Source organism: Neolamprologus multifasciatus, chromosome 14, assembly GCF_963576455.1.
Source record: "Neolamprologus multifasciatus chromosome 14, fNeoMul1.2, whole genome shotgun sequence".
Taxonomy (NCBI): domain Eukaryota; kingdom Metazoa; phylum Chordata; class Actinopteri; order Cichliformes; family Cichlidae; genus Neolamprologus; species Neolamprologus multifasciatus.
In genome coordinates, this window is record NC_140452.1 from 8689200 (window position 1) to 8702727 (window position 13528).

The window sequence follows — 13528 nt, forward strand, 5'->3', positions numbered from 1 at the left end:
AAATAGTTGATAATAAACGGTGTCTCTTTAATGATTAATAAATCCTTAACTAATGCAGCAGTAGCAAATTGGGCATTCACATGTTGCGAAATTCCTACTGACTGATGCTTTTTCTTTGTATTTCATAATTAGCCTATGCAATTACAGATGTTGGCAATCCGTTAATGGTTGTGTAGTTAATGAATTTTAGTTTAGATTCTCTACAGCCTTTTTTATGTACCATGATTACAGTCAAAGGGAAATGTCAATTCCTTACAAGTAAGGTTGCAAAATATGGTGATGACTTTGGCTCCAATATGTACAACTCACAATAGTAAGACATAACTATCACAATATCCTAGTCCCAAGCATTTTTTTACATATTTATTTACATTTACATTTATTTTTATAATTATTATTTGTGTTATCTGCCCAGTCCAGAGTTAAAATATATTCAGTTTGCTATCAAATAAGACTGGCAAAGCAGAAAATCCTTGCGCATAGCAAGCTGCAAAAGAAATCAATTATTTGAATTCAGTAAAATTAATCTGTAATAACCGACCAACAACCATCTTTCCCTAAAGCAATGTAAAACTAAAAGAAAACCTTAAAGTTAATAATTACAATTGCTTATAAAGGGTGCCTTGTTATGTATCTTACCGTAGGGGGGGACACCAATATAAAACAAATACACTAAACAGCTCTGCATTTCACACTTTTATTTGCTTTACCATATTTTGAAACAATCTTATATAAGCTATATTTTAACTTTAATTTTTCATTGTTATGATTATTTGCGGCTGTTCCCCTGCTTCCCGTTGATACCCACGCACTAGTTACAGGAGGTGCTTTATTCCGGCTCTGCGGAGTAATTCAAGTGTGTGAAAAGGCTCCGCTTGTCAGTCAGACTTTGAACTGTGCACTGGCGCTCATCGCTGCTAATCTCTGACCGCTGCTTGTCATCAACAACGCTGCCGCTGACACTTATTCCCGACGAGCTCAGTTCTGTAGATTAGGATGAACAGTCGCTAACAGGGGCAGGAAACCCGAGGGCAATACCGTAGGGACCGAGCGGAGATTAAACGTTAGCTACACCGTTTAACGTTCACGTTACTCGGGAGTTGCGATGGTCCAGGCAAGGGATATTTTTTTAGCCTTGCTTCTCGTGAGCTGTACAGGTAAGGAAAAAATCTCACATTTGAATCAATCCTCGCTTTTAAGACAGACGTGTTTTTGTTGGTGTTTTGCCGTGAATCCCCTTCTATTTCCACCCTTAAAAAAATTGTGACCAGGACCGCAGGCATCTCCTCGCCACCTCCGCCCGCTGGCACTCATTTAGCAGGTGCGACGGTAACGGCACTGCGACTGCTGCTAATTAGCCTACTGACGAGCTGTTTATTTATTTTCTCTTATAAGTAAAAACAGCTTAAAGCTGCCAGCTGCTAATGTGTTACACACTCCCATACATTCAGAGGGGGAGCTTCACTTTGCGTGACCAGCCTGCTCGCTGACTTCGCATAATTGTACATTGAATAAAATATGACACCGAAGAAGAAGAAGAGCCTTTAAATTTATATTGGAGTGGATAGGAGCAGCATGAGAAAAGGGATTTGCAGGGGTGGCATGCATTTCTCTGCATTTGTAGTCGTGTTGATGTGGGCCGTTCTCTCAGCTTGGATGGGACGTGTTTGTTGTTGATGGGGAGTGATGCTGGGCTCTCTGTGTTTGTAGACACACACACACACACACAGAACGGGATACGCACTGAATCACGGGCTTCTGGGTTGAGTCACGGCATCTCAGGTAAAGGTATAATCTGCATAAAAAAATAAAACATATTTTGGCAGGTACCTCTTCATGTGTACAGGTGCGATGGTAGCATTGAGAAGACGATGATGACTGGATGAAGTGCACGGACAGTCTGTGAGGGACAGTGTTTGGTCTCTCTGGCACACTGATGCATAGCAAGCACAACTTCTACTTTGATTCATCTGTTATGTAATCTGATGCCACGATAAAGGCTTTGAAATGAGATCCTCTAAGTTGGTAAAATGTGTCGTTATGTAAGTGTAATTGAGGGAGTTTTGTGTGAAATTACATTTTAATAACATCTGCCCGCCCCCTTTTTATTAACCTTAGTGATTTCACACGTGAGGTGCTTATGTATAAAGAAGTAATCTTAGCTACCCTCACAGGGTCTCAGGATTTTCGTGGGATAGCCTTTTAATCCTTTATGTGCAATCCAGTATGTGCAGGGGTGTTCCTCCATCAAGAGAGGAAAACGCAGAGAGAGTGGAGCTCTCCCTGCTCTGTAATGGTAAACTCTCTTGCAGTATTACAAAATATTAGGTAAAATAATAATAAGACCTCGATTGCTGGATTAAATTTTCTCTTGTAGAACCATTTGAAGTAGGAGGAAGTAGCAGTAGGAGGGGGTAGTATTTTAGTGATGTAATGGAGCAAGTATTTATGTTAACCTCTTAGCATATTTGAATCCAGTAGTTGAGGTGAATGTAGACTTGTGGACTTCCTCTTTGCTCTGTTTTTGACTTTAGAAAACCTATTTCATAACAGGAGAGTTGAGCCAATCACACATCCTTTTCATACCTCATCGGGAGAAACAACAAATTCCATTTTGGTGGTGTAGTGGGTTAAACAGACCTCTTTTCACCCGCGAGAGCTGCGTTTAGATCTGCATCATTGTGTGAAAATCATAATTACAGTAATTTTGGTCAGTATTAAACTCACAATTACCTAACACAGTTGGACAGATTTTGTAGAAGCAGTGTATTAGGAAAAAAAACTTTTCTTTTATTGAAGTCGATTGCTTAAAACTGATTATAATTAAGTGAGATTTATCTGTCATTCCATTTTCTTCTGCTTCAGGGGGCTGTCCGAGCTTTCATAGTGGAAGCAGCATGGTATACCCTGGCAGTTCGCCAGTCTATCACAAGACAAAACTGACTAACTAGATATATAAATGTGAAATTAACCAAATCTGCCACTCTCTCATGGGGAGTAAATTTTGACTGAGAGGCCATATTGATTGAAGGGGATGTGCTGAAAGGCAAAGTAAGGAAGCACAATAATTGTATAGTAATTGTTGAAAGCCAAAAATTAAACTTAATTGCACAGTCCTAGTCGCAATGCTAGTGAAGTAAAAAGTCAGTGTTTTTTAAAAAAAGTTTTTTTATATGTCCTTACCTTTGCTAGTGTTTTTCTGATGGGAGGAGCTTAGAACCATCCACAGAATAAAACAATGGAAGTAGATTCGGGGTGTGAAAAATGAAACAGACACAGACGTGCCTTAAACCTATATTTTTTTTAAATGGCTACCAGTGGGTGGTTGCACTTGCAAACACTTGCAATCCTATTCATGTTTCATCATAAGCACATTGCGCAAGAGCTGTCTCCTGTATCAGACAACTCCTTTCTTTGGCACAAGAGAAAGTCTAATCCAGTGGTCAGTTTCCTGTTATTTTACCTACAATTGTCTAATATATGCAAGAATGTTCGCCATTACAGAGCAGGCAGGGCTCCAGTCATTCTGTTTTTCTCTTATGATGGAGGAACACCCTTGCACATACTGGATTGCACATAAAGCGTTAAAAGGCTATCCCACAGAAATCCTGAGCCCATGTGAGGGTAGCTAAGATTACTTCTTCTTGACATGACCTTCGACACTCTACTCACATAGTCATTGTTTACATACAGATTATGTTTTTTTTGTGCTGTACCAAAAAGCTTCTTGTGATGGCTTTGTTCAGCAGCAGATTGCTGCAGTCAACTGTAGTTTGTATAGAACATGTTGGTTTGTCTGCAAACACTCACCAATTACTACCCAAGTGCTGTTAAACTTCAATGAACTTCAAGAAATGAAGAATGTTCATCTTCAAAGTAAAAGTTGTGCCTCAGTGCTGCAACCAACACGTTTCAAAAGTCACATCATATACTTTTAAGGCTAGTGTTTGCAGACAATTCCCCGTCTTCCACACAAACTACAGTTGACTGCAGCAATCTGCTAGCAAATCGGTTGGGTAATACATAGTTCTACCTTGTGACTGATGGCCTTCAGATGAGCACCAATTGGTCTCTAGGCCTGTGTGACTGAGAGTTTACTCACTTGACCCTGAAGCGTCACACATCCAAAATAGAAAACAAGTTATTGTCACATGGTTAGACAAGGAAAGACCTCATAAATAATTAAAGCAGCTTTGAAATGAGATCCAGTAGACTTCAGTAAAAGTCTGGAAAATGTCCCTACAAACTTTACTTCTGGGTTTCTGGTCCCATTAACTCATTTTGGATCATTTTCAATGAAAAATATTCCAAAGACTTAATCATGCTATCTTTCACAAGAAGGATTATCCAAGCTATTCTCATTGACTAATGACTTAGCCAATGACTGTGCAGTTTCATAGTCTGATCCGCCCACTTCGAAACTCAAGCATGGTGAAGATGAATAAGTTCATCTCAAGGCTTAACAAACCAATGGGTGATGCCACAGGAGCTTCACCCATCTTTTATACTGTCTGCGCTTAGAACAGAGGGGAAAAAAGAGCAATCCTTTTTTAATTTTATTTTTCAAATTTCTGCATAGTGTATTTTAGTAAGTCAGACACAGATGTATTGCTTATTATAGAGCATAATAAATCATAGGCGCTCGTGAGTAACTTCAGAAAATCAGAGTAATGAAATGATAGTGTTAGATGAACTAAAAAAAGTTCTTAACATTTTAATAACGTGCATAATTAAAGCAGCTTTAAACTCTGCAAGTGTCTCTTCTGCTTGATAGAGAATATTTGTTTTTGTATTATTCAGTCTAGCCAAGGCTGATAAAATAATATTTGAGATCATATAATGGTTAATCTAGAGGTTAAGTTTTGGCAATTAAACAAATGTATTGATGTTACAGATTGCTTAAGGTTGCAACAAAAAAGGGGTTAATTTATGATTTAACTAGTTTATTTACAAAAAGACGTGGGTGGGTGAGCTTTAAGTATGTTGAGACAGCCCAAGTCTCTGCCATTTGGAGGAGAAAGACTATGCAGGTTCGCTTCTTATTGAGGTTTCTCATGTGATGCCTGCTGTCACTGGGTGAAATCGACTGAAAAGGAGTGCACCAAAAACCTCCTAGTGATTGCTTTTTTCGCTAGCAGATTCCAATGGTTGCCTGTGGTTTTTCACGTTTGTTTGCAAATACTAACCATTAGCCGAGCTACTCTAGTCACTTCAAAGTGAATGTTGTGGCTTTTATGTTGGCTGCCATGCTGAGGGAAAACTTATACCTTTAAGGTGTTGCACTTTTCACAGTTTCACTAGCGCTTGTAGAGTAGCTGTACAGTGTTTCTATCTTCCATGTACACTAGGACTACAGCAATATTCTAAGGACCAAAGAAATCACTACGAGATTTTCGCCAGTCAGTTGGGAAATACTTCTTTCACTGACCGAGGGGTAGACCTTTGTGGTAATCACTTGATGCTACATTGTTACCACTGTCCAAAATAGTGAAGAAGTTGTCACATGTCTGCAAAACATAAGTAGGATGCTGGCAAGATGAATTCCTGTGTGATCTTGTGAATCCTGCAAGAATTTAATTATCATGCAATGTAAGGTTTATATTAACAGTGATGGGTTGAAACTTACCTCATGTGCATATTATTAAAGTAAATAATTGTGATTCTGCTGCCTGGAATTTGATTTTATTTGGAAAATAAACTTGTCAGACTTGGACAAACTATGTAATATTGATATTGTTTCTAAAAACCTTTCCCTCAGACATCTTTGGCATTTTTCATTGCGTAAATATTTTGGCCTCATTTTAAGGTAATTTATGTCAGCCCAGCCAACTAATTGGTTAGATGGACAATTTGGGGTTTGGTTTTGGTTTGGTTCAGCTCCTCATGCTACGCTGGTAATTCACATTCAACATAGAGTTATGCACAACAGTGGATAATGTAGAGTTATTAAAGCTACGTTAAATATGGATATAACAGTTACAAGGTACATGTTTTTCACTTCTTATTTTCCACTTCACTGCACTGATAATCATGGTCTATATTCAGTGAATCTGAGTGTAAACTGTCATAACTTCATGATTTATGACTCATAAACTAGTCACATTCTCACATAACTCGTATGGCATCACCGAAGCAAAACATATTTTTTACATTTTTTTTCATTAAAGTATAAAAAAAGGTACTTTAAAATAGCACTTTTGAACTTCGAGCATGTAAATCAAAGAAAATCTTAATCTTTTTACAGTTGATTATATGGTGTAGTTGCAGTATTAGTGACTGAACTGAGATTGAGGAAGGATTAACCCTCTTTCTCTATCTCTTTCCCACTCCTGATGGCTGCATGCTCAATGGGCCCGTTGAGCTGCTTGACATGATTATTAATTGATCCTCTTTGAACTGATAACTGGGATATGGAATCATTTCAGAAAATGAAACATAGCCTCGGAACTTAAAGTGAGAGAATTTAGGGAGAATTGGGCGAGATAAGAGATGACTTCCCAGTGTCCTCAATGTGTGAAACTGATGAAGTGCAGTTCTGCAGTTTGACCCTGCAGTTTGGATCCTTTGACCATGCAAATGTGCCTCTCTGGTTTACAGCAGGATTGTTTCACTTAGCTTGTGTTACATCATCAGTCAGATCATGTGGAAATCATGACGTTGCTCCATGCTGCACCATACAAAGCAAGATGGAAGCATAGACGACTCTAGGCTGACTAACAAAAGCTCCAGACTTCTGACTTAGCTTCATGAGGGAAAAAATCCAATAGTTCCATCTTAATAAAGCCAGTAGATTGTGGCACATTGTGTACTGGCAGCACTGTTTGCCATATTGAGATTTTATTTGGGACGTCCACTAAAATAGATTTCCCTCCCCCAAAACACACACTACAGTCACCTACGTGACTACAACCAATCATTTTACAAAATTATATAACCCCACTGAGAACAGAGGCCTTAACAGTATGTCTCTGGCCTAATACCTTTTGTATCTTGGTTCAGCATAGTCATACCTTGCACAAAGACGATAGTTCCATACAATCAGGACTCCAGCTTCTGTTTTTGTTATTGTTAAAGTTCTTTTTTGATCTTGTCTGATATAATATTTAGAATTTCAAAATAATTGTCTTTAAATAGTTTGTGTTGCCAGCTAGCGTCAGTCAATTGTTGATGTTGAAAGACAGAAAAGGATGTTATTCAAGCTCAAATGAAAAATTATTTGGCAATTTTTTTTGGATAGCTAAATTTAACAATTATCTAAATGTGTAATTTTGATAAATTCATCTTTTTTGTGGACATTATATAGGGTTGCTTGACTGCCCTATATAATGCCCCCAACATATTAAATCAAATGACTAAAATCAAATTGACTGTGACCAGGATGGACAAGATTAGAAATTAGTATTTCAGAGGGACAGCACGGGTTGAGCAGTTTGTAAACAAAGTCAAAGAGGCAAGTTTGAGATGGTTTGGACATGTGCAGAGGAGGGAATAGTGGATATATTGGAGGAAGGTTGTTGACTATAGAACTGCCAGGGAAAAGAAGGAAGTGAAGGAGGACATGCAAAGCATTGGTGTGACAGAAGACGATGCTAGGGATAGGGTGAGATGCAGGCATATGTCTGCTGTGGACCAGCCAAAAGACAAAGATCAAAGCAAATGTATTTGTGTCCAGGGTTATCATTTATTAATTAAAACTGTAATAGGAATGCTAGTGTAATGTGTATCTGAAGACTTTACTAAACCTACTAAACCTCGGACTTCTAGTGTCAAGGCAATCTCTGCAAAATTGTGTTAAATGTTGGATTTGAAGGAAATCTATCTAAGAAATCCAGCCAGCCACAGTGGATAAAAGGCTAAGCCCATATCTTATCACCTCCAGTTTCGGTTATTTTTGTTTTGTCTTATCAAATAACTTAACCTGCCATCATATGAGCGTCCACTGACAGTCTACTGCTAAGCTTTAGAGGATGTTTATTGAACCCGAATTTGTTTCGCTATGTAACAGATTATGGAGACAAACAACTATTGCAGTGGGAACAGTTTCTGGGAGACAGTTGTCAGCTATTCATTTTTCAAGTGTTTTATTTGTTGAGACGTTCAATTTTGAAAATTTATTATGTTACTTTAACTGTTAAACAGTCCATGATGCCCGTTCCCTTACTCAGTAGCTCTGATACCTCTCACACATCATTTTTAACATTCTCATAGAATCTAAAGGTTTCACCCAGAATTAGGATGAAGCAGCAAGGGAGGGGGTGACTGTGTTTTTATTCAAGCCAGGACTGCTTGACTCTTTGGTGATGGGGACTGGATTAGACAGATCCAGGTCTGAGAGAGTTGAGGAGATTTAGTGCCTAAGGACGTTAAAAAAGATAGCATTACACGTGCATGTTACCCTGTGAGATACTGTAGGAGGAACATAAACATCCTTTCCTAAGGGTGTGCTCACAGAAGACTCACAGGCTGTGGGCTTAGTTTTTATTAATTTTTCTTTTTGAGTGATTAGCTTCTGCTGGGGTACAGATCTTACGGCATTCCTGGGAGTTTTGACTTAATATGTCTGGGATTAATATTTATCAAATTTAATTTAAAAGTATGAAACAGGTTAAAGTAAACTGAACAGAGTGGCCTGGGAGGCAAGCTGGGTTTGCTTTGTTTTTAATGTATATGAGCAGGAAAAATCTTCTTCAGACACTGTTGAACATTAGAGTAACTTCAGACTGTTCCAGCTTCTCTCAGATATAGACATGCTAATATCTCAGCACTTGCATGAAATTAGGGCAATGTGTCCTTGTCATTCATTGAATTAACAGAACACAGTATCCCGGTGGACATGTAACCCTAAACTCACAAACTTTTAGGCATTATTCTCTCTTCTTTGAAGTTTTCCCTTTGTGGAATTTTCAAAATTTTGAGTATCAGTTATTGACTTGGAGGCAAGTCAATTTAATGCTCTAATTCCATCCAATGTTTTAAGGAAGATATGTTATAATTAAATGTTTGCAAACAGTTAAGGTTGTCAGTGGGTATAATAGAACTGATCAAAACTGCTAGTCCTGTTTTACCAGAGTTGACCAGTTCCCCTTATCTATTTAAATACTTGATGCACTTTCAAAATGTGTCACCTTTTCTCTCCTGGTTATTCACCCTTAAATAAAGACTTATTTCGCCTTGCTTAGGATGATATGAAGTGAGTACCTGCTGGCTCTGTTTGGCCTTTCTGTGCCCTATTTGGCAGTTAGAGAAGCCAGGAGAGACAGCACTCCTGTGACCCAAACTAAATCATCACAGCCTCGTCTGTGGCCCATGTGGCCCCCTGAAATAAGAGATGGGCTTACAATCATGTCATGTCCATGCTGGGAGGAACTGTGTCCCACTTTACATGAGTTGCAGATGAGCCTCCTCAGCTTGAGCTTACAGAGTCTTATCAAGCTTACAGTATGTCTGATTTAAGAAAATGGGTGTCTCATCTTTCCATAATAAAGTAACATGCTGTTGGCTAGGATTTGGCTCTCAACTTCTTTTGTGTAGCGTGAAGGGAAGCAGTGTGTGCGTCTTCTCATGCATCCATGCACATCGTGGTGCATTCATTACCGAAACACTGTAGGATGCATCACCATGCATAAAGCAGGGAAAATTTGGATTGCTATGCCCTAGGCTTTCTTTTGATTCAGTCACTAAAGTGTGTCACCCTCTCTAACATTATACTTCTCTACAGGGTTAGTCATTGCCTGGCAACTTAAAGATACCTCTGTTTCTCCCAGTCTTGACATGTGGTAATATAATTATGGAAGAAATCCATCATAGTGGTACCACTAGAGGTTTCTACTAGTGTGGAAAGATGAAAAATGTAGTCTTAACATTTAAAATCTTTTAAATACTGTAAAATTGTGCATTTCGTGTTTTTGATGTTTGACCATTTATATATATTAAAAAATGTCAAAGACTCTGCTACCTTAATCAGTGAAAGTTAGAGGGCTAATGGTCACCACCTGCTTGAAGGACTTGTGGAAAATTGTAAAGTAAGTTATCCAAGCCAGAGCTGCCCTGCTCAAGACAGAAAATCAACTTGCAATTGCTTTTCTGAGTGGCTGCTACACACAGTTAGCTGGAGACAATGCAAAATTGTAAATGAAAAAAGACAAATTCGAGAGTAGATACAAAGAAATCACCATATTATTAGAGAACCAGAAGGCTAACACTTTATTCTCCAACCTACCCTGTGTTCTAAAGCTTTAATAGTAATAAAAAAAAAGCTAGTGAGCCATTACAACTAGATTTTGAATGTCAACCAAAAGAACAAGACGAGATTGACATTTATGTGAAACTAGGTTACACGGAATTTGATTCTACTCTGAACAGGGCACATGCCTACTTCATCAATGTAAGACACTTTTTTTTCCATTTTAAAGTTTTTCATCGACCTTTCTGTGCTAAAGATGAATCGTGACCTGAAATCAGCCCCCTGTGTACCATGCAAAATAGGGCCCAAATTTAGACTTTTTCAGAAACTTTGACTCAAGGCCACTTTCCAGGATTTTACACTAATAGCAGTACTTCAAATAGCAGTTGAAGAACTAATCTTAGAACATATAGCTTAAGTTATGTATGTCTAATAGCTAGATCACTAATTCTTCTAAAGTGGAAGGATGCAACATCACCCACCCATACTCAGCTGGATCAGAAATCAGTTGCAGAGTAATTTAAAGGGGCTCCGTTGATTCAAAAATCTGTTGCTATGAATATAGATTAAATGTGCTGTAAGACAATTTACCTGTTATACCCAGTCATTTGTAGTAAAATATTGTATGTGGTGTTTTGTAATGAAATAATAAAGCAGATTTTCTTATCCCTCTGCATTTCATTATCAATAATAGTATACTTTCTGTATACCCTATTTTCAATCTTTATCTATATTTTTGTGCTTGTCTTAGTGTAGAAGCAAAATGATTTAAAAAAAAAAATCTGTCACTAAACTAGTGCAGTGACACTCATTCAGGAGAAAAAAAGCTAATTAGATCACAGTAAGAAGGCTCTATCTCCAGGGGGGCATTAGCAGCTATAGCTATATCTGATCCATTCAACATGCAGGATCCACTTTGAAATAATGACAGTGAGTTCTCAGACAAGCATTACTCCCCAAACCTACAGAAAATAAACAGTCACAAAATTATACAGTGTTAAAACCCCGTTTTGCCACATGTAATGGTTTTACATGTGACAGGGGTTATGTGATGTAATCCATACATGTTGAAAACCAAGCATGTTAATAATTTTTAATATAATGATAAACAAATGACCCTTACAATTTGCATAACAATCAATAACCTTGTATTTTAAAAGTACTTTATGCATATTCTTAATCAGCTTTTTGTAGATTTATTAGCCTGTAGCCACAGGGATGAGTTAAATGTCATATTATTGTCAAGTTAATTATATTTTATGGGTAAATGTTTCAGTATTAGGATTTTAAGAGCATTAGAAGAGAGGAAAATTTAGAAAGTGATATCACTGGGGCTGGGAATTAACCTCATTTCATTCTCATTCATGCAGAGCAATCTTAAAATTATGTAACGGATATGCCCAAAGATAGAGAGAAACCTACATGGCAACATGGACCCTATTTTTAATTCTTAGCAGAACTTTTTTATCTCCTGGAACTGTAGGTGCACTTACGTGGTAAAAAAAAGTGTCATTTTGATTCCAATATGTAATATTTACAGATAATTTCTGATCAGTTTGCTATATTACCTGATTCTGATTGTATCGTTGTGTGATAATTGGCTGTCTGCTTTATTTCTAGCTGTGCGAAAACCACTGTGAACTGTTTTGGCAATCCTCCTATTGAAATTTGAGCAGGATGAAGATTTTACACTGTACAGTCTGAGATCTTAATGTCCACTTTGACCTTTTGTTATTTTGACACTGGATGCAAGCCCGTGGTCGTTGATCTCAATGAATAATGAATAACTGATGCTAAGAAAACCGTACCATGTCCTTGTATTTGCTTTCTTACTGCTTGCACTCTGCTGCCATGCGTTTACATATTTTTTCCCCATTTGACAGACATTTCACTTCAATTTGAGGTGTTTAACTTCTAACTGAAATGCTTTCCACTATATTTCCTCTAACAGGGAGTCGCAACAACCCTTTTCCCCCAACAGAGTAGCTTCACTAGGAGTGTGTAGCACATGAAGAGGTTCACTCTATTTACCACAGACCCCAACCATTTTCATTCACACTGTAACTAATCAAATGTAACCACAGAAGTTTGGGTGTGGAAGCAATTTTCTGAAGCTGTTAAAGGCCATTTTATTTTGTTTTTATTGGGAGCACTGGATTCCTGACATTAACTGGCAGTGTTATGGTCAGCTTAACAGAACGCTTTGTGGAATTCCTAAACCTGGCACCCACACCCATTGGTTAGGAGGTGCAGCTGGAAAACTCAGTTGTCCATCTGAGTCAGAGACCACTGGAGTGCTACAATGACAGGGTGCAGGTGATGGATGGGATGTGATCTGAAATGCTGAAGGCTGTTTAGATATTGTTGGGCTCTCTAGGACCAGTACACCATCACATCTCCATTTCTGTGCTGTTGTTAGTCCACCACGTTATTGGAGTTGAGTCCAAAACCCTGTTTTACGGTGCTGGAGATAGACATCACTTGCATTAAGAGGAACAACTCCTAATGAAGAACTCGCTGTTGAAGGCTGTAATTATACTGATTGTCTGTTCCTGCAAAAAATAATATTGTGTGTTTTTTCTGGAAAGGTAGAGAGCTACATATAGTCATAGATTATTATTATTTTTTCCATTCATTGATCTTGCGTGCTGTGTTAAAACACTTAGGCATAGCGCTGAAGTCATATAATGGTAGGGTAAACTCCGCACACATAATGTTCTGCCAGTAATTCCACATCAGTCTTCTAGCTGTGGACATTGATATGGATGCTTTGGGATAGTGAGTCTGACATTTATTGACAAACCTAGGAAAAAACTAAGAATCTCAACATAACTCTGGAAATTCCATCATTATATTTTTCACAATAAAATTATGAACCTAAAAGTCGAATCACACATTAATAGATAGACATGCAGCTCTTGTAAATATTTGGTGCCCTAAAATAGACAAGTGCTGATGACTCATAACTCATGAAATTTCACTTTAAATCTTGACAAATAGCTTTTTATGTTTTGAACATTACTGATCAAGCAGTGACTTTAAACTGTCTGAGTACTAACCCATCAAGAAACACTTGGTAGTATTTGTTTAGTGCTGGTTCACTGATACCATATTAAAGTATCATTGCTCAAAAACTAAATGAAAAAAAAAGCCATTACACTTCATCATTTTCTTAATTTAATATAAATTAATCATAAAAATTATGATTTTGACAAAGAGTAGTTGACGAATTAGAAAACAGTTCTTCACCACAGAGACAATTGATATGATAAATCCTATATAGAATTCTTAAATAATTAAAATATGTCCTCTGTATTACTTTATTGATAGGGAATATTTTTATTG

General features: G+C 37.7%; 1 protein-coding gene across 6 annotated transcripts in view; it reads left to right on the forward strand.

The window, feature by feature from the left end:
- Window positions 1-851: 851 nt before the first annotated feature.
- ncam1b (neural cell adhesion molecule 1b) overlaps window positions 852-13528 on the forward strand; it is a 73484-nt gene continuing 60807 nt past the window's right edge. For 4 of the 6 annotated variants that reach the window (XM_085184016.1, XM_085184014.1, XM_085184018.1 and 1 more), the window contains exon 1: window positions 1164-1782. In XM_085184016.1, coding sequence (XP_085040142.1) covers window positions 1677-1782 — 106 coding nt within the window. In that variant the 5' untranslated portion in view covers window positions 1164-1676. The other 2 variants (XM_085184020.1, XM_085184017.1) reach the window with 2 other exon arrangements.